The sequence below is a fragment of the Heterodontus francisci genome, chromosome 19, assembly GCF_036365525.1.
Source record: "Heterodontus francisci isolate sHetFra1 chromosome 19, sHetFra1.hap1, whole genome shotgun sequence".
Taxonomy (NCBI): domain Eukaryota; kingdom Metazoa; phylum Chordata; class Chondrichthyes; order Heterodontiformes; family Heterodontidae; genus Heterodontus; species Heterodontus francisci.
Genome location: NC_090389.1, coordinates 79853214 through 79875150, shown reverse-complemented (window position 1 = coordinate 79875150; position 21937 = coordinate 79853214). Strand labels below are relative to the sequence as shown.

Sequence of the window (21937 nt, the reverse complement as noted above, 5' to 3'; positions counted from 1 at the left end):
AACCAAACCCGACAGGACCCAGCGACGTCTGTCGAGTTCAGGTCGGGTCGCTCTTCCGGGTCCGGCATTCGAAGTCGGGTCGGGCCGCGTCGAACACACTCTTATCACCACCTCCGGTACGTGGCTCCAATGTTAATGTACTTTTTGGACTTGAAAGGTTGTTTAGTTACAGTTTTTTAAAGCTTGTGCTAGGTTAACTGATGGTCGGGTCGGGTGTGGGAAAAAATGAAAGGACTGGAGCCGGGTCGGGCGCAGGTCGGATGTGGTTCTCTCGGGCTCAGTTTGGGTTTCATTTGCAGACCCGAGCCAGCCTTTAGGTCAGAGTCAGGGAAAAAGTAATGAAGTCTAAATCAGGGTTAATGTGTATGTATATGAATGCACGGAGTATTGTTAATAAGATTGGTGAGTTACAGGCGCAGATTGATGTGTGGAAATATGATGATGTGGCTATAACAGAGACCTGGCTCAAAGAAGGGCAGGATTGGGTGTTAAATATTCCTGGATACAAGGTGTTTAGGAAAGATAGGAAAAGGAAAAAAGGGGAAGGGGTGGCAGTATTGATTAAGGAGAGCATTTGCAGTGCTGGAGAAAAAGTATGTCCGAGAGGGGTTGAGGACAGAATCAATTTGGCTCGAGCTAAGGAACAAAAACGATGCAGTTATATTGCTCAGTGGTGTCCACAGGCTATCAACTAGTGGGAAGGATGTGGAGAAAGGATTTTGCAAGGAAATTAGAGAGGTGCAAAAATTATAAGGTAGTTATAATTGGGGACTTCAATTATCCAAACATAGACTGGATAGTAGTCGTATAAAGGGCAGTGAGGGGCAAGGGTTCCGAGAGTGTGTTCAGGAAAATTTTCTACAACAGTATATTTCTAGTCCAACGAGAAAGGAGGCAGTGCTAGACCTGGTTCTTGGAAATGAGGTGGGCCAAGTGGATCAAGTATTAGTCGGAGATTATTTAAATCTGACTATGGAAAAGGACAAAGAACAATCCAGAGTAAGAATAATTAACTGAGGGAAAGCCAACTTCAATAGGTTAAGAACAGAGCTGGGGCGAATAAATTGGAGTCAAAGGTTGGCAGGAAAAACAGTAGCTGAACAATGGGCTACCTTCAAAGAAGAGATAGTTCGGGCACAGTCAAGGTATGTTCCCTCGAAGGAGAAAGGTAGGGTAAACAAATCCAGAGCTCCCTGGATAAAAAAAGAGATCGATATTAAGATATAGAAGAAAAAATGTGCTTGTGACAGATGCCAGGGAGAAAATACTATTGAGAACCAGGCTGAATATAGAAGGTCCAGAGGGGAAGTGAAAAAGCAAATAAAAGAAGTCAAGAGAGAGCATGACTGGCAGCTAACATCAGAGGGAATCCCGAAGTTTTCTACAGACATATAAATAGTAAAAAAGGAGGCTTCTGGCAGATTCAGGGGGCTGAAAACGGTGGAGGCTGTAGAGGAGCATAGAAAGTGTAGGGGGGGTACTTAAAAAAAAAAGTAATTAGGAGAGCGAAGAGGAGGCATGAAAAAACACTGGCAGGCAAGATAAAGGAAAATCCCAAGGCGTTTTAAAAGTATATTAAAGGCAAGAGGATAACCAGGGAAACATGAGGGATCAAAGTGGCAATCTATGTGTGGAGCCGGAGGACATAGGTGAGGTTTTAAATGATTACTTTTCATCTGTGTTCACTGTGGAGAAGGACGATGTAGGTGTAGCCATCAGGGAGGGGGATTGTGATATACTCGACCAAATTAGCATTGAAAGGGAGGAGGTATTAGTGGTTTTAGCGGGCTTAAAAGTGGATAAATCCCCAGGCCCAAATGAGATGTATCCCAGGCTGTTATGTGAGGCAAGGGAGGAGATAGCAGGGTCTCTGACACAAATTTTCAAATCCTCTCTGGCCACAGGTGAGGTGCCAGAGGACTGGAGGACAGCGAACGTGGTACCATTATTCAAGAAGGGTAGCAGGGATAAACCAGGTAATTACAGGCCAGTGACTAACATCAGTGGTAAGGAAACTATTGGAAAAAATTCTGAGAGACAGGATTGATCTCCACTTGAAGAGGCAGGGATTAATCAAGGATAGTCAGCATGGCTTTGTCAGGGAGAGATCATGTCTAACAAACATGATTGAATTTTTCGAGGAGGTGAATAGATGAGGGTAAAGCAGTTGATGTAGTCTACATGGACTTCATTAAGGCTTTTGATAAGGTCCCGCATGGGAGATTGGTCAAGAAGGTAAGAGCCTATGTGATCCAGGGCAACTTGGCAAATTGAATCCAAAATTGGCTTAGTGGCAGGAGGCAGAGGGTGATGGTTGAGGGTTGTTTTTGCGATTGGAAGCCTGTGAGCCGTGGTGTACCGCAGGGATTGGTGCTGGGACCCTTGCTGTTCGTAGGGTAGATTAACAATTTAGACGAATATAGGAGGTATGATCAGTAAGTTCGCAGATGACACAAAAATTGGTGGTGTAAATAGTGAGGAGGAAAGCCTTCGATTACAGGATAATATAGATGGGCAGAGCAGTGGCAAATGGAACTTAATCCTAAGAAGTGTGAGTTGATGCATTTTGGGACTACTAACAAGGCAAAGGAATGTACAATGGGTGGTAGGACCCTAGGAAGTACAGAGGGTCGGAGGGACCTTGGTGTACTTGTCCATAGATCGCTGAAGGCAGCAGCACAGGTAGATAAGGTGGTTAGGAAGGCATATGGGATACTTGCCTTTATTAGCCGAGGCATAGAATATACGAGCCGGGAGGTTATGATGGAGCTGTATAAGACGCTAGTTAGGCCACAGTTGCAGTACTTTGTACAGTTCTGGTCACCACACTATAGGAAGGATGTGATTGCACTGGAGAGGATGCAGAGGAGATTCACCAGGATGTTGCCTGGGCTGGAGCATTTCAGCTATGAGGCGAGACTGGATAGGCTAGGGTTGTTTTTCTTAGAGCAGAGAAGGCTGAGGGGAGACCTGAGAGAGGTATACAAAATTATGAGGGGCATGGATAGGGTAGATAGGAAGAAACCTTCCCTTAGCAGAGGTGTCAATAACCAGGGGGCACAGATTTAAGGAAAGGGGCAGGAAGTTTAAAGGGGATTTGAGGAAAAATGTTTTCACCCAAAGGGTGGTTAGAATATGGAACACAATGCCTGAAGGGATGGTAGAGGCAGGACCCTCACAACATTTAAGAAGTATTTAGATGAGCACTTGAAACGCCATAGCATGCAAGGCTATGGGCCAAATGCTGAAAAATGGGATTAGAATAGTTAGGTGCTTGATGGCCTGCATGAGGGGCTGAAGGGCCTGTTTGTATGCTGTATAACTCTGACTCTAGGAGGAATTGGGTCATGGAGGTAGAGGGCATAGCTGAGGTATTAAATGACTACTCTGCATCTGTCTTTACCAAGGAAGAAGATGCAACCCTGGCAATGGTGAAAGAGGAAGTAATTCAGACTGTAGAAGGGTTTAAAATTGATAAGGAGGACATATTAGATAGGCTGTCTTTACTTAAAGTGGAGAAAGCACCAGGACTGGACGAGATGCATCCAAGGATACTGAGGGAGGAAATTGCAGAGGCACTGGCCATAATTTTTCAGTCTTCCTTAGACTCGGGGGTGATGCCAGAGGACTGGAGAATTGCAAACGTTGCAAAAAAGGGTGTAAAGATAAGCCCAGCATTTAAACGCCAGTCAATTTAACTTCAGTGGTGGGGAAACCAATAAAAAGAATAATTCGGGGTAAAGTTAATAATCACATTGACAAATGCAGGTTAATTAAAGAAAACCAACATGGATTTCTTGAGGGAAAATCATGTTTGTCTAACTTGTTGAAGTTTATTTGATGAGGGCAATGCAGTTGATGTGGTGTACATGGACTTTCAAAATGTGTTTCATACAGTGCCACACAACAGCCTTGTGAGCTAAGTTATAGCTCATGGAATAAAAGGGACGATAGCTACATGGATATGGAATTGGCTGAGTTACAGGAAACAGAGCAGTGGTTAATGGATTTTTTTTTGGGCTGGAGGAAGGTTTGTAGTGGCGTACCACAGGGATCTGTGCTGGGTCCCCGATTGTTTGTCATTTATATAAACAACATAGATGACTATGTGGGGGGTAGGATCAGTAAGTTCGCGGATGACACAAAGATTGGCCGAGTGGTTAACAGTGAGGTGGAGTGTCTTAGGTTACAGGAAGATATAGACGGGATGGTCAAATGGGCAGAAAAGTGGCAGATGGAATTTAACCCTGAAAAGTGTGAGGTGATACACTTTGGAAGGAGTAATGTGACACATAAGTATTCAATGAAGGGCCTGACACTGGGAAGTTCCGAGGAACAAAGGGACCTTGGCGTGTTTGTCCATAGATCTCTGAAGGCAGAAGGGCAGGTTAATAGAGTGGTGAAAAAGGCGTATGGGACACTTGCCTTTATCAATCGAGGCATAGATTACAAAAGCAGGGAGGTCATGTTGGAGTTGTACAGAACTTTGATAAGAGCACAGCTGGAGTACTGTGTGCAATTCTAGTCGCCACATTATAGGAAGGATGTGATTGCATTGGAGGGGGTGCAGAGACAATTCACCAGGATGTTGCCTGGGATGGAACATTTAAGCTATGAAGAGAGGTTGGATAGGCTTGGGTTGTTTTCGCTGGAGCAGAGAAGACTGAGGGGTTACCTGATTGAGGTGTACAGGACGATGAGGGGCATGGACAGGGTGGATAGGGAGCAGCTGTTCCCCTTAGTTGAAGGGTCAGTTACGAGGGGTCACAAGTTTAAGGTGAGGGCGGGAGGTTTAAGGGGGATTTGAGGAAGAACATTTTTACCCAGAGGGTGTTGACGGTCTGGAATGCCCTGCCTGGGAGGGTGGTAAAGGCGGGTTGCCTCACATCCTTTAAAAAGTACCTGGATGAGCACTTGGCGCAGTGGTTAACACTGCAGCCTCACAGCTCCAGCGACCCGGGTTCAATTCTGGGTACTGCCTGTGTGGAGTTTGCAAGTTCTCCCTGTGTCTGCGTGGGTTTTCGCCGGGTGCTCCGGTTTCCTCCCACCACCAAAAGACTTGCAGGTTGATAGGTAAATTGGCCATTATAAATTGCCCCTAGTATAGGTAGGTGGTAGGGAAATATAGGGACAGGTGGGGATGTGGTAGGAATATGGGATTAGTGTGGGATTAGTATAAATGGGTGGTTTATGGTCGGCACAGACCCGGTGGGTCAAAGGGCCTGTTTCAGTGCTGTATCTCTAAATAAATAAATAAAAATAACATTCAAGGCTATGGGCCAAGTGCTGGCAAATGGGATTAGGTAGACAGGTCAGGTGTCTTTAATGCATCGGTGCGGACTCGATGGGCCAAAGGGCCTCTTCTGCACTGTATTATTCTGTGATTCTGTGAGGAGGATGGTGTGGAACTGCAAAAGGCCAAAGGCAAGTTGGTGGAATGGGTGGATAGGTGGCAGATGAAGTTCAATGCAAAGAAATGTGAAGTGATTCATTTTGGTAGGAAGAACATGGAGAGACAATATAAAATAAAGGCTACAATTATAAAGGGGGTGCCGGAACAGAGGGACCTGTGCATAAGTCATTGAAGATAGCAGGACAGTTTGAGAGAGCGGTTAATAAAGCATACAGTATCCTGGGCTTTATTAATAGGGCCCGAGGCTACAAGAGCAAGGAAGTTATGTGGAACTTATATAAGACACTCGTTCAGCCTCAGCTGGAGTATTTTGTCCAGTTCTGGCTGCCATACTTTAATTAAGATGTGAGGACATTGGAGAGAGTGCAGAAAAGATTCACAAGAATGGTTCCAGAGATGAAGAACTTCAGTTATGATGACAGATTGGAGAAGTTGGGACTGTTTTCCTTGGAAAAGAGAAGGTTGAGAGGTGATTTGATAGAGGTAAAAATCATCGGTTTGCGGATTGTGTAATAGTGCTAGTACCTCAGCTGGAGATGGGACTCCGAAATTTTTTTACAACAGTTAATAACTGTCCCAACAGGCTGCTGACCGCCGAGGTAAGTACATTTACACCTGAGACACTTCAGACTGTCCTCACCAGGGGAAGGCAGCAGTAGCCAGGTTCATGGCACCGTGGCTGGCTCTGCTGTTCAGAAGGGCGAGAAAAAGAGTGGAAGGGCGATAGTCATAGAGGATTCGATTGTAAGGGGAGTAGATAGGCGGTTCTGTGGTCGAAAACGAGACTCCCGAATGGTATGTTGCCTCCCAGGTGCACGGGTCAGGGATGTCTCAGATCGGCTGCAGAACATTCTGAAGGGGGAGGGTGAACAGCCAGTTGTCGTTTTGCATATAGGCACCAATTATATAGGTAAAAAAACGGGATGAGGTCCTACAAGCAGAATTTAGGGAGTTAGGAGCCAAGTTAAAAAGTAGGACCTCAGAGGTAGTAATCTCAGGATTGCTACCAGTGCCATGTGCTAGTCAGAGTAGAAATGAAAGAATAGTCAGGATGAATGCGTGGCTTGAGAGATGGTGCAGGAGGGAGGGGTTCAGATTTTTGGGACATTGGGACCAGTTCTGGGGGAGGTGGGACTATTACAAATTGGACGGTCTACACCTGGGCTGGACTGGAACCAATGTCCTTGGGGGTGCTTTTGCTAACGCTGTTGGGGAGGGTTTAAACTAATGTGGCAGGGGGATGGGAACCAAATGAGGAGGTCAGTGGACAGTAAGGAGGTATTAACTAAAGCCTGTAAGGAACTAGATAATGAAGTCAGCATGACAAAGGGGAAGAGTAGGCAGGGAGCAGATGATGAACGCAAAGGGACTGGTGGTCTGAGGTGCATTTGTTTTAATGCAAGAAGTGTAGTAGGTAAGGCAGATGAACTTAGGGCTTGGATTAGTACCTGGGAGTATGATGTTATTGCTATTACTGAGACTTGGTTGAGGGAAGGGCACGATTGGCAACTAAATATCCCAGGATATCGATGCTTCAGGCGGGATAGAGAGGGAGGTAAAAGGGGTGGAGGAGTTGCATTACTGGTCAAAGAGGATATCACAGCTGTGCTGAAGGAGGGCACTATGGAGGACTCGAGCAGTGAGGCAATATGGGCAGAACTCAAATAGGAAGGGTGCGGTAACAATGTTGGGGCTGTACTACAGGCCTCCCAACAGCGAGCGTGAGATAGAGGTACAAATATGTAAACAGATTATGGAAAGATGCAGGAGCAACAGGGTGGTGGTGATAGATTTTAATTTTCCCAACATTGACTGGGATTCACTTAGTATTAGAGGTCTAGATGGAGCAGAATTTGTAAGGAGCATCCAGGAGGGTTTTCTAGAGCAGTATGTAAATAGTGCAACTCGGGAAGGGGCCATACTGGACCTGGTGTTGGGGAATGAGCCGGGCCAGGTGGTTGACGTTTCAGTAGGGGACTACTTTGGGAATAGTGATCACAATTCCGTAAGTTTTAGAATACTCATGGACAAAGACGAGAGTGGTCCTAAAGGAAGAGTGCTAAATTGGGGGAAGGCCAACTATACCAAAATTCGGCAGGAGCTGGAGAATGTAGATTGGGAGCAGCTGTTTGAAGAAATATCCACATTTGATATGTGGGAGGCTTTTAAAGAGAGGTTGATGAGCGTGCAGGAGAGACATGTTCCTGTGAAAATGAGGGATAGAAATGGCAAGATTAGGGAACCATGGATGACAGGTGAAATTGTGAAACTAGCTAAGAGGAAAAAGGAAGCATACATAAGGTCTAGGAGGCTGAAGAAAGACGAAGCTTTGGAAGAATATCGGGAATGTAGGACCAATCTGAAACGAGGAATTAAGAGGGCTAAAAGGGGTCATGAAATATCTTTAGCAAACAGGGTTAAGGAAAATCCCAAAGCCTTTTATTCATTTATAAGGAGCAAGAGGATAACTAGAGAAAGGATTGGCCCACTCAAGGACAAAGGAGGAAAATTATGCGTAGAGTCAGAGAAAATGGGTGAGATTCTAAACGAGTACTTTGCATCGGTATTCACCGAGGAGAGGGACATGACGGATGTTGAGATTAGGGATAGATGTTTGATTACTCTAGGTCAAGTCGGCATAAGGAGGGAGGAAGTGTTTGGTATTCTAAAAGGCATTAAGGTGGACAAGTCCCCAGGTCCGGATGGGATCTATCCCAGGTTACTGAGGGAAGCGAGAGAGGAAATAGCTGGGGCCTTAACAGATATCTTTGCAGCATCCTTAAACACGGGTGAGGTCCCGGAGGACTGGAGAATTGCTAATGTTGTCCCCTTGTTTAAGAAGGGTAGCAGGGATAATCCAGGTAATTATAGACCGGTGAGCCTGACGTCAGTGGTAGGGAAGCTGCTGGAGAAGATACTGAGGGATAGGATCTATTCCCATTTGGAAGAAAATGGGCTTATCAGTGATAGGCAACATGGTTTTGTGCAGGGAAGGTCATGTCTTACCAACTGAATAGAATTCTTTGAGGAAGTGACAAAGTTGATTGATGAGGGAAGGGCTGGAGATGTTTGATAAGGTTCCCCATGGTAGGTTGATGGAGAAAGTGAAGTCGCATGGGGTCCAGGGTGTACTAGCTAGATGGATAAAGAACTGGCTGGGCAACAGGAGACAGAGAGTAGCAGTGGAAGGGAGTTTCTCAAAATGGAGACGTGTGACCAGTGGTGTTCCACAGGGATCCGTGCTGGGACCACTGTTGTTTGTGATATACATAAATGATTTGGAGGAAAGTATAGGTGGTCTGATTAGCAAGTTTGCAGACGACACTAAGATTGGTGGAGTAGCAGATAGTGAAGGGGACTGTCAGAGAATACAGCAGAATATAGATAGATTAGAGAGTTGGGCAGAAAAATGGCCGATGGAGTTCAATCAGGGCAAATGCGAGGTGATGCATTTTGGAAGATCCAATTCAAGAGTGAAAAAAACAGTAAATGGAAAAGTCCTGGGGAAAATTGATGTACAGAGAGATTTGGGTGTTCAGGTCCATTGTTCCCTGAAGGTGGCAACGCAGGTCAATAGAGTGGTCAAGAAGGCATACGGCATGCTTTCCTTCATCGGACTGGGTATTGAGTACAAGGGTTGGCAGGTCATGTTACAGTTGTATAAGAGTTTGGTTCGGCCACATTTGGAACACTGCGTGCAGTTCTGGTCGCCACATTACCAAAAGGATGTGGATGCTTTGGAGAGGGTGCAGAGGAGGTTCACCAGGATGTTGCCTGGTATGGAGGGCGCTAGCTATGAAGAGAGGTTGAGTAGATTAGGATTATTTTCATTCGAAAGACGGAGGTTGAGGGGGGACCTGATTGAGGTGTACAAAATCATGAGGGGTATAGACAGGGTGGATAGCAAGAAGCTTTTTCCCAGAGTGGGGGATTCAATTACTAGGGGTCACGAGTTCAAAGTGAGAGGGGAAAAGTTTAGGGGGGATATGCGTGGAAAGTTCTTTACGCAGAGGGTGGTGGGTGCCTGGAACGCGTTGCCAGCGGAGGTGGTAGACGCAGGCACGATAGCGTCTTTTAAGATGTATCTAGACAGATACATGAATGGGCAGGAAGCAAAGAGATACAGACCCTTAGAAAATAGGCGACCGGTTTAGATAGAGGATCTGGATCGGCGCAGGCTTGGAGGGCCGAAGGGCCTGTTCCTGTGCTGTAATTTTTTTTGTTCTTTGTTCTTATTCAAAGTCATGAAGGGTCTGGACAGAGTAGATAGGGAGAAACTGTTCCCACTCATGAAAGAATTGAGAATGAGAGGGCACACATTTAAAGTAACGGGTAAGAGAAGCAAAAGCGACATGAATAACATTTTTATGCAGTGAGTGGTTAAGGTCTGGAATGCGCTGCCTGAGAGTGTGGTGGAGGCAGGTTCAATTGAAGCATTCAAAAGGGAATTAGACAGTTATCTGAAAAGGAAGAATGTGCAGGGTTACGGGGAGAAGGCCAGGGGAATGGCGCTACGTGAGTTGTTCGTTCGGACAGCTGGTGCAGACACGATGGGCCGAATGGCGGCCTCCTGTGCATTAACAATTCTGTGATTCTTGAATGCCCATTTGAAAATCTTCTCTAAAGGACAGATTGAGCATAGAAGATGCAGGTGTGTCCTAATAGTGCTAATTATTTTTGTTGAATACTCTATGGCCTGAATAAGACTGAACGGAAACTAAAATACCTGGGTAGCCAAGGATATAAGGTTGTGCATGCTGAACTTCTGAGCTTGTCCTCCACCCCCTGACCTCTGCACAAGCAAAAAGCATCCATAATGTTGTATCAGTGGAGTGATTTGTTAACCTGAGCATTTGGGAGGAAGAACTGGAAGATGTGATTCCACTTTGAATCTGTGTGGTAACTAGCATTTGTTCTTGGGCGTCTCCCAGAGGTTGAGTTTCATGAGCTTGGAAGCTATGAAGTTCTCTTTCCTGCCTACACATGTTTTGCCTCTGTTCTAAGAGGCACATGGGATAATGGAGAATAATTACCAGCCTGTAATTGACTTATCAGGTTTAGATGAAATAAACAGCAGAAGCTATATCTGATTTTTTTAAATGGGCCAGAAAAGGTTATTCATATTCAGCCTTCTCCTTCCAAAGGATCATGTTTTCGTTTGTGATGCTCATAATTTAACATCAAGTGAAGGGGGAAAATGCAGATAAAGATTCAATGAATACTTGGAATCTGAAGCTGCAGTGTTCCATCTCATCACCTATGTCTGAAACATTTCAGCAACTTTTACCCAACAGGATGTATGACAAACCATACAAGATATTCAGTACTCAGTTAAATAACATGAACTCAAGCAAGTCAAAAAACGCTGTTCCTTTTTGTTGTGCTTTATTGTGAAATACTCCTTCTTAGTTTAGGTTGAAATTGAATTTCTTAATTGTTAAAAGTGCTGCAATTATTTACTCACATTGAATGTCAATAAAAACTCAACTCTTGGCCTTTTTAATTTGGAGTGAATTTGCATCCAGCTGGTATAAATAGCTGATGCGTGTATCCTGTTTTCAGGGCGAAGAAGGGAGATAGCAGTTTGATGTATGAGTCAGGCTGGTAATTCAGTGCACTTAGTACATTTGGATATGATCTATGTAAATCCCACAAAGATCATATTTAGTTCAGGACATCTGGTGGAAACCTAATGTGATCTACTCCAAGGGGGGAACCATACTCGGGTTGTAATGTCCAGTTGGAGTGAAGGCTGAGGAAGCAATGACGGTGATGTTTTATTCTTCTCTCCTCTGCCCCCCTGCTTCCATGTGCCAATTTTGGAATGAAGGGGAAAGATAGTTGCCCTGGCCTTTAATATTGTTGCTCCTCATGTGGCTTAGGTTTGACCTCTGCTGAGTTTGCTGATCTGGGTTGGCAGCAGTTGTATAAATCCACATCAACAACACTGATGAGGGAAAACTCAGGCAGGGTTCCAGCTGGAAAGTATGTGGATGTTGTGAGAACAGGGCCAGACTTGGCTGTGGTGTCCTGCCAATAATAAAATAGTCAGCAAATGTCCACTGTTTAGCCTTGTATGATTTTGATTTGAAGTGCCAGATTGTTACTGGCACCCTTGAAAACAACATGTCAGGGGCTTGAGAAAGGGACAAAATTGGGGGGTGGGCGGATACTTTTCAATCAGATACAGTTAGAATATTCTAAAATAGTGGCATAACTTGTACACTGCAGAGTAATGAAATGAACATTTGATAAATGCTGAATTTCCAACCTTAACAAGACCATCCAGACTTGGGTGTAGAAAATGAGATGGAAAAGTCGTGGCTGGGTCAACAAGCATGGTACCTTGCATCAACAGTTGGCATTACAAAGTATTTGCCCTCCCATCAGGCAGGGAATGATGGGTTCATGATTAGAATCTAATTGTACCAGGAGGGAAAATAATGAAGCAGCCTATAAACTAGACAAGCAGTTTTGTGTTTGTGTTTGACAGTTTCAACAACAAATTATTTGGAAGGGTGGAGATACAGCCATTAGTCATAGTTGTATACAGATGTGTTAAGATAGAAAATCAATCTTTTTATTTGTGGTCTGGTTGTAGCTGTGGGTTTATAATTTAACAGGGATTGCAGTTTTATTTTTAGTGGGCTAACTTATTTGTTTACTTTTTACACAAGTTGCCAGTTTTACAGAGCTTTTTTGTTGCATGAAATAAATTCATCTTGAAAGCATCTTGTTGATTGTGGGATTCACTGTACAAGAAAAGTAAACCATATTTATATAGAACAGCTCACTATACTTCTATATACTTGCCTCTGGAATTAATGGAGAAAAACTCAAACATAGATAATATTTGCCCTTAACAGACTTTTTAAGTGGTTTCGCCTGTTTTTACCCACTTTGACATCAGTGAATTCAAATGATCCTTTTTACCTCTTTGTAGCTGCAGACCAGTCTCGTGTTATGCAAGAGCAGATGACAGGTGCTGCAATGGCAATGCCTCCAGATACAAATAAAGCTTTTAAGGTATGCTATTTTACATGTATTTTAATTATATATTCTATAGCATAGGAAATATTCCATTATAGGCCCTTGATCAGTTATCCTGAGCTGAATTAGCTGCCACTTTAAGTGGTATTGGCTGAATCTAGGAGGAGGTGGTGGACCTTCACTGGAAGAGAAAATGTAAAATAATTTTGTTTCTTTATTTAAAAAAAAAAATCTTTGTTTAGAAGTGCTTTGTTTGTAACTTTATTCTGATGTATCTTCCATTGAGCTGAGACTGTGAATCGATTTGTTGCCAGCTTTGCACCGATGGAATGTTTGAGGCGGAGGAACTTTGTGAGAATGGGCTGAGCTGATTGTTTTCTGAAAAGATCTTCTTGGCAATTGTTGTGCATTGGGGAAATGCAAAATCATGTGTCACATGCCATGACCTATGGCGAGATGATGGCAAAAGAATTAAACGTCACTAGATGTGACAAAAGTAGTATGTGAGTTGTAGCACCATTAGTGGCAGGAAATACTTGATAAGTAGAAGTTTGTAAGACAATGATTTATGGCACAGGGCTTTCCGTGAGTAAAGCATTCTTCCTGGAACATGACTGCAGTCTATTCAAATTGTCCGCTTCCATGGATGTTGAAAGTTTTGACTGGAAAGCAAAATTACTGAACTTAATTCTTGATTACCTCATGTTCAAATTCACCACACTGAACCATCAAGACCAGAAACTTCCAGAATTGATCCCTAGTCTGTGCTAAGTTAGCTGATCTCAGCTGCACTAGCAATTGGGGGAGATCATATTTAGCCTCAACTCCTGGGACTCTGGTTCCTGATCCCGTTTACCATCCAGTGAGATCTACTGAAAAGTGTGCATGGTCGGGTGAGAACAGGATTTCGTTCATCTATGATGTTCTCTGCATTCAAGCAGCTTGCCAGCATTAACTTGTGGGCTTGTACATGAAGAATCTTCACATAGGGTTCTGTAGGCATGCAAGTGCACCAGTATGAATGAGCACTTTAAAGAGAGGCGGGAGAAAATTGAAGGGGGAAGAAAACTTGAACACAAGTTGGAATAAACTAGGCAATTAGCAGTCTAAAGTTGAAGGAGGAAAATGAATACTCAATTGTGTGTGGTTCATGGTTTTTATTCTTTAGGCTGAATGGGAAGCTTTGGAAATCACGGATCATCAATGGGCCTTAGAAGAAGTTGAAGAGGAACTCATGACCAAGGACCTTAATTTTGAAGGGATGTTCAGCAAAGAGATCGAGACATCAATGTTCTGAGGCATCCTAACAAGTGACACCCAATTATAACTTCCTGCTACCTTAACATGTGTTTGTAGTAAGACTTCAGGAGAAATGTCAGTCTTAAAAATTCACTTGAAAGCATTAGAAACGTTTGTTACAGCTTCAAGTTACGCAAACCACTAATTTGATATTTTACTGTGAATTTGGAAGTTTCATGTAAATCAACACCTTGTATTGATTCCAGACAAGAATAGATTGTATTGTTTTTTCCAACACCCTAAGAATTGAGTCTCATTATTCATCCATAAAAGTGCAAGTTACTTAGTCCATTGTGTCTATGACCAAATGTACTGAACTGGCTTTTGTTTATAGAACTGTGAAACATAATACAGTTCTCATGTAGGTAAGTATGTTTCTTTTGGATAACACTTCCTGTTGCAGTATGTTTCATTGGGTTAGTCCTGCATAGGTCAGAGTTCAGTAGTGAACTGCATTTTATGTTCATCTTGTGTCTGCATGTTGGCATCTGCTAAGTTCTCTTTTATTCCTCTATTATTGTTATGGGAAATGGGGTAAATAGTTCAATTTGAGTTTTTTCCCCCTTGGATAGTCTGTTGATATCGTGGTTGATGTAATGAAAAGTTACAAGTGTAGGATGTTGCATAATACACCGTTTTGAGGAGGATTGGAAACACTTTTGTGTCCAACACACAGTCCCAATTAATCCAGCATAGGATTAATTAATAGGATTAGATAATAGGATTAAAAATAATTCAACTAAAGATTTTCTTCAAAGCTGAGTTTCTTGTCCCTGCAAACTCACAGAAATTGCATCACCACAAGAAAAGGCAGTTAGAGATGTCAAATGGAGATCAAATCCACCCTCGCATAACCATTACCATCAATGTAATTGTGCATCACCTTTTGGCTTTCCTATTCCTGTAATTTCACATCTTATTGCCATCATAGATTGGTAACCCTTAGATGGCTGTTCACTGTCATAATGCAAGGAGGGAAGTCACGATTTGACCTTGAAGTGCTGCTTGTGATATTCTACAATACCATCATTTTATTTCATTTTTCGCTTTAGAAATGTAACCTTGCTGAAACTCTGCTTCAGCATTTTGAAATACACTGTTCAGTAACAACGCAGTTTGAAGCTCATTTATTCAGTGCATGTATTTCTTCTGACACATTAAATCACCTATTTATGCTAGGGATAGGTGGAGAGAAAACTGGCTGCTGCCCATCCATCTTCCATCCTACTGTAATCATATGTACTTGCGAGAATAGCTGAACCATAAGTACCTGGAAAGTCCCAAGCTTAATTTCAGTCTTTGCCGTTAGCTGATCTTAGCCATAGAACCGATGATTGGTCTCAGCCTACTTTGTTTAGCGAGGGGAATAGTCAACCAGGTTTCATATTCCTGACCACTACCTAATAATGCATGCTGGAAACACACTTCTGTGTGGACATTAGGTATGGACAGGTTTGAGCCGATTCATGGTACACTATAACAGAATAACATACTGACATGCACTATCAAAGGTTGAATGTGAAGACTGGACAACAATTTGCCAACAAGTGAGAAATTAACTCCTTGAGCAAAAGGGGAAAAAAAACATTGGCAATATTGATGTATCTGACTTTTTTTGTCTTCAAAATTTATTCAGCAATTCTTACATGGTAGCTCTGATTGTGGGAAAACCTTAAGTAGGAGGTTAAAGGTAGAAATTGGTTTTTTTTAATGCTCTTGGGATTAAGCTGTCAGATCCGCAACATTTTTCTCTATATTTTTGAATTGGTCCAGCTCTCAGACCTGGGACTGAAGTGTTTCTGGATGAAATCTGAAATATGGGGTTCCCATTGTTTCCAAACTAATAAATTTGTTTAAATTTACATATGAATCCAACATTCTTTTTGTATGTCTGAGAGCTTCAGTTTGTAAACAATTTTTGCTTTCTGACGTGATTTCTGGCATGCCTTAGAAACTGTCTAACAAATAGAAGTTTGTGTGTGTGTTCTGGTATGACTGGCAACAAATGTTGCACCTGACCCTTCCTTTCACTTTACTGTTTTCATTTCTTGATGTCCTCCCTCCTTTCCTGATGGAGCTCACTTACAATTGGTTATAGTTTTTCAGATGCAGTTAGCCCTGGTCATTCTTCACTGAGTAGTGACAGACACTTTGACACTTGCTGGGATGCATCAGAGTTGAGCTCAGTCCTTTCACTTCTCATTCCCACCCACTGTACCACTCATCCAGTCTGTCAGGATCCTGATGCTAATGCAAATCATGCCCCTACACCACCCTAGTTGAGTTTGGGAAATACTAGCAATTGAACCCAAGTGTTCTTAGGCTTTGGGGCTCTATATTGCACCTGGCAATGCCCTTGCAGTCTGAGACACCGGGGCAACTTGTGTCATCCATGTTTTTTTTTAAAAGGCGGATTAATTTTCTAAGTGAATTGTGTGCTATTGTCAGATGTATTGCCTGTCATGAATGAAAGATGAAAATCCCATGTGTTTTTGCTAAGTGCCACAATATTAAATTAGTGACCTTGTGAATGTACACTGCCAGATAAATTTGTGTGTATTTTGCTAACAATCATATCAAAGTAGTGCATTAACATTCCAATTGAAATCTCAGTCAGTTTGCAGTGTACCCAAATTTGGATGGCATCTTACTGTAGTTGAGCATTTTTTGGGCCATATATTCCAGCACTGGTGCACAAAGTTGCTCACTTGTACCTTATGCAGCATTTCTGTAAATGGGAATGATTTTGTATTTCAGACTCCTGCTTGCCTGTCCTGCCTCATGGAAATTTCATTAGGTGCAACAGGAGGCATGCAGAAAGCACCATGTTGTCTCCTTCTGAACGAGTAGGTCAAAAATGGAATGGTGGGTTCTTTTTGTTAAGAGGCAAACTCGTATTTCTTTGATCTTTCCAAACCACCAATCTCTCTCAGCTGGCAATTTGGAGATGAGCAAGAGCAGCCCAAGTTCAATGAGTGGCAAAATTTCATGCATTAGAATTAGAAAATAACTTGTACAGCAGCGTATCTTGCAAACTAGGTTTGGCTTACTTAGTTAAAATCTTGTATACTGTTGCTGCCACATGATCAGTTGCTATCCTTTTCTCACTGTTTCCAGTACTAAAACATGGAGTTTCAATGCTTAGCTTTGCTGCACCATCTCTTGCTCCAACATCATGTTTTAGCAGCTTTAATAGGAAGGTCAAGAGCTGAATCTTTGTATCTGTAGTTTCAAAAAGAAAACTTCCTGAGATATTCAGCAATATCTTAACCCTGATATTTTTAATTTAGTTTAGAGATACAGCACTGAAACAGGCCCTTCGGTCCACCGAGTCTGTGCCGACCATCAACCACCCATTTATACTAATCCTACACTAATCCCACATTCCTCCCACATCCCCACCTGTCCCTATATTTCCCTACCACCTACCTATACTAGGGGCAATTTATAATGGCCAATTAACCTATCAACCTGCAAGTCTTTGGCATGTGGGAGGAAACCGGAGCACCCGGAGGAAACCCACGCAGACACAGGGAGAACTTGCAAACTCCACACAGGCAGTACCCAGAATTGAACCCGGGTCGCTGGAGCTGTGAGGCTGCGGTGCTCACCACTGCGCCGCCCATATGACATTGAGTTACCTGCAATTAAATTGTGAAATGTCATCTTGTCTCAGGTCAATGATGTGCTTTAGTTTCAAATGTGAGTTTTGAGCACGTGAAAAGACATTTGTTGCCATTTCATTCCAGAAGTAAAAAAAGGAGTCATCTTCAAGCTGACCAAAAACTTGTCTTTTTTGTTGGTTAGTTTTACATTAGTTTCAAGTCCATTGTGTTATAGTTTTATTGTTTAGTTGGATGCTCATATAAATTACATTTACGGTTGTTACTAAGTGCGATCTAATAATGATTCATATGCTTTGTGTTATGAGTAAATAACAGCTGTGGGGTTTCTGACAAAGTTCCTCTCTCATTGAACCTTTTCGTAACTTAAGAATCTCACTCTTCTTTGACTTGTAAAAAATGGCTGTGGTTCGCAGCTTTCATTGTGAAACTACTTGGATGCCCATTCCATGAATTTAGGGGATGTAACTGTTGCGTTAGTAATAAAGCAGATGAAAGATTGTAATCTCTGGTATCTGTAGTATCAGTGGTTAAATGTACTTTCTGCATTAATACAGTATGGATAATTGAGATTTCTCTGTAGATGGGTTCTTTTTGCTGGAGTAAATACCAGTAGTTATACGCTATTGATTGAACTATAATAAAACCAATGACAGTTGACCTGTGCATTGATACAACTACCTGGTAATTTCTGTTTGAGCTTCTAAACACTCTTAAGATTTATGATACATATTCCATAGCTAATTAACAGTCTTAATGAATTTTCATAGTTTCCTTTTGTTTCTGGTTCACATTATTTAAATAATTGAGGTTGCTGAGGTAACTCACATTAGTCTATCTGGAGTTGGAGTACACATGTGAACACCATCTCTAGGGTTGTTATTTCTTTTCGTTCCTCAAACAGAAGTTTGTCAATTGGAGGAGTTGTAGAAATTCTATAGTAACCTGATGATTACGTTATCTTGTTAAAAGTAACCAATGAATGTGGTCCTGAGGTCTAACTCTGGCAAATTCAGAGCAAACTGAGTTTTCTTAGGATCTGGGCGGAATTTGTCAGTGGTCGAAGGTAAGGTTTAAACTCAGCCAGGCTAGTACTTTTTCAAAGTTTGAAGGTGGAAATAGTGATTTTAATTTGTTCAGGTGCACGAGTACTATTTTGTGTGACAAGAAAGACTATGAATAACCAACTGACACTGGTTCAAATATGAAGAATGGCGACAAAAGCAATCTATCAGAGGACAGCTGTTGTACCGCAGCACAGGTCAGCATCTTCAGAAGAGGGAGGATTTTGTTTGATTGTGTGCAAATATATTATTGAAGCACAACTCAAATTTGCTCTATTTCTATGGCTAAGAATTGCTTTTGGTGCAAAACCACCTTGGCTGCTGTTAGAATAGTTAATAGGCAACTTTTCTGAAAGATAGAAGAGAACACCCTGCTTTTCAAATATATTGTTAAACTTATGCGTGCTCTTCAGTTATAGGGCCTTTCTAAAGATAGAAGATGTGAAAACCTTGTGGAGCCTACATGTTTGAATGTATACTGTGCTATAACATGACTGAGCTTTGTATGAATTGCTGACCTTTTTCATTGTCTGGTTTGCAACTATGTCTTTTTATATTCACTCTGTAAAAAGTTGTTCCCATATTTAATAAACCTATTCTCAGATACTATCTGCGCATTTTTTTGCAGACAAAAATAAGCAGTTTTGTATGAGATGTTATTTTCAATATGTGTTTAATAAAGTTTTTGAGTAAGAATACTTTTTTAAGTGTAACATTATTTCCGATGGCCTCGAGATGAGAAGTATGTAGTTTTTGTACAGTACTAGTGGAACAGGATAAATAAGTGATATATTGGTAATCAGTACTATTCTCAGAGCAGTTGATTGCCAAAACTAAGACTAGTGGTACATGTTTAAAAAAAATACAAACACTGTGGTGTCCTAGTTGTGCAGCATATTGGTTGATATTGAAGTCTTTTGTCAAAACATTGAATGAATTATAGTTGTAAGTGCACTGATGGGAGACAAGCCCAATCCTGGATGGATATACAAGGCCATATATATTGCATTGAAAGCCAGATGAGGCAAGTAAATGAGTTGCCTTGTGTGCCAGGTGCTTGGCAGCCAGATTTCACAATCTCAAATTAATACAAACTGGCCCTGGGGATGTAACGTGATTGTAGTCTGTTGGTGGCTGTGTTGTGTCTTCCCAGGTGTTAGGGTTAATATTGCAAGATTTTAAGGTGGTCTTTATAGCATTTCATCTGTCCACCTCTGTTGTGATATCTGGACTGCAGCTTGAAGTAGAAAACAGGAATTCTGTAGTCAGGTGTGCAAATAGTAAGTTCAGCCCAAATCAAATGGACCTTTAGCATAGTTGCATCAATTTCAGTGATACTGCAGTGCTTGACGACATCAGTGTTGGGCACCTACCCTGCAACCTGATGCCAATGATGTGTCATAGACTGTGCTGAAGTGTTTCAGTCATTGGCAAACAGCAGAACATGAAGTTATCTGCATTATCTTTGTTTTAGCACATGGCCGATGAAGATGCCACCATCTGTACAGTATCAAATATATAGATTCCCTGTCATAGTTCTTGAATGCCTCTTTACCTAGCAAGTGTTTAGAATATGGAACTCATTGCTACACTGAGTAGTTACGGTGATTAGCAAAGATGAATTTAAGAGGAAGTGAAATAATGAGGGAAAAAGGAGTAGAAGGATATATTGATAGAGTTGGATGAAGAAGGGTTAAGGAGGCTCATGGGGAGCAGAAACACCAGCATGGATCTGTTGGGTCGAATGGCCTGTTTCTGTCCTGTAAATACTATGCAATAGGATTTGCAATGGTGGGAGGTAAATTCTCAGCCTCTGGGTTGTTAACCACGACACCATTCCGCTCTGCTCAAGTAAGGAAATTTCATGCTGTATTCCTAAACAAAAGGATCAAAAGGTCCTCCTTTTGATTTGGTCTGTGTTGTATAAATTGATCTTAGCTGGAGTACTAGAAATTGAATTGTGCTTCGTACTTGTGAAAGAAAAATCAATCCTGGTACCTGCTCTGATTCTTATCCAATCCCGCCTGATGGAAAATGAGTGAACACATATTAAGAATGCATATTAAATGAGGACAATAGCTTATTGAGATTCATTGTCCAGATTCATGTATAAAGAATGGCTATTTTGACAAGTTCTTAGAGGGCTACATGTGCCTTTGGAATGCTACCTCAGTCAGGAGCATCAGATAGAGTGAACTTGCATTTATATGGTACACATCCTCAAGCCATCCAAAAAATTTTCAAATGTAATCCATTGGTTGTAGTTAAGTCACTGATATGTAGGAAAATGCAACAGCTAATTTACAGACAGCAAAGTCCCACAACAGAAGATAAATTAATGACCAGATAATCTGTCTTTGGTGTTAGTTGAACGACTTTTGGCCAGAGACAGAATATTCCTTAAATAATGCCATGAGATCTTTTATATATTCCTGAGCATTAGGACACTAATCACCCAAAACCAGCTCTGCTGGGTGGGACATGTTTGCATGCCTGACAGCAGACTCCTGAAGCAGCTGTTCTACTCAGCACTTGGTCGCAGCGGGAGACTCCCAGGAGGGCAGCAGAAACACTTTAGAGATGTCCTTGAAGCATCCCTGAAGCGACCAAACATTCCCAACGACTTGTGGCAGTTCCAGGCTCGTGACTGTCCTAAATGGAAAAAGCTTATCCGGGAAGGTATCGTTCACCTTGAGGAACTTCTGTTTATGGGGAGGAAATAGGGGAATGGAACTGAGGGAATTGCTCTTTCGGAGAGCCGGTGCGGACACGATGGGCCAAGTAGCCTCCTGCACTGTAACGATTCAGTGAACTTAGTTGGGAACGTGCAGAAGCAAAGTCGAGACATCTGAGGGAGCACACAAACCTCCAAACTACTCATCTACCTGACCCTTCAAGTACCACCTGCCCCTCTTGTGACAGAGTCTGCAGGTCACGCATTGGATTTGTCAGCCATCTCAGAACCCATCGAACTGGTGTGGAATCATGTCATCTTTGATCCCAAGAGACTGCCTAAGAGATTTCTGAGCAGGTAGACATAGCAGGGGTTGAATGTTTCATCCAAAAGATGGCACCTCCGACAAGGCAGCACTACTTCACTACAGTACTAGAGTTATGTGCTCTATTATGTGCTGAAATCTGTAGTGGGGCTTGAACCCACAGTCCTTTGAGTTAGAGGTAAGTTCGATACATCCAGAGACAAGATGAAGGGAAGAAATTAAACAATATACATCAGTGAAAATATCAATTACACCTCCAGGCCTAACCATAGGTTGCACTGGGATCATTATTGGCCTTCTGTGACTGACTCAGTGCCTCTAAAGCTACTGAAGTAACAAAACAAAGGACTGTCAGTACTCATTGTATGTGGGACGCTTTTAACAGTTAAACACAACATTACAGTTTATTTCAATCATGAGAAAACAAACCTAATTTTCTCATGCTTGCCATGTTTGTGAATTTTGGGTCTTTCATACAACATCTCATAAAAATACTGCAAACTGCATAATTTCATCTATATAACACAGGTTACGAATTGCATTATGCTT

General features: G+C 42.2%; 1 protein-coding gene across 1 annotated transcript in view; it reads left to right on the top strand.

Annotated features, from left to right (window-relative positions):
* The window catches only part of LOC137380240 (ER membrane protein complex subunit 3), a 38676-nt gene extending 24737 nt beyond the window's left edge, over positions 1–13939 (top strand). The window contains exons 7-8 of the mRNA XM_068052081.1: positions 12357–12439; positions 13572–13939. Of these exons, the coding sequence (XP_067908182.1) occupies positions 12357–12439; positions 13572–13700 (212 nt within the window). The 3' untranslated portion in view covers positions 13701–13939. The remainder of the gene's footprint in view (positions 1–12356; positions 12440–13571) is intronic.
* Positions 13940–21937: the final 7998 nt, after the last annotated feature.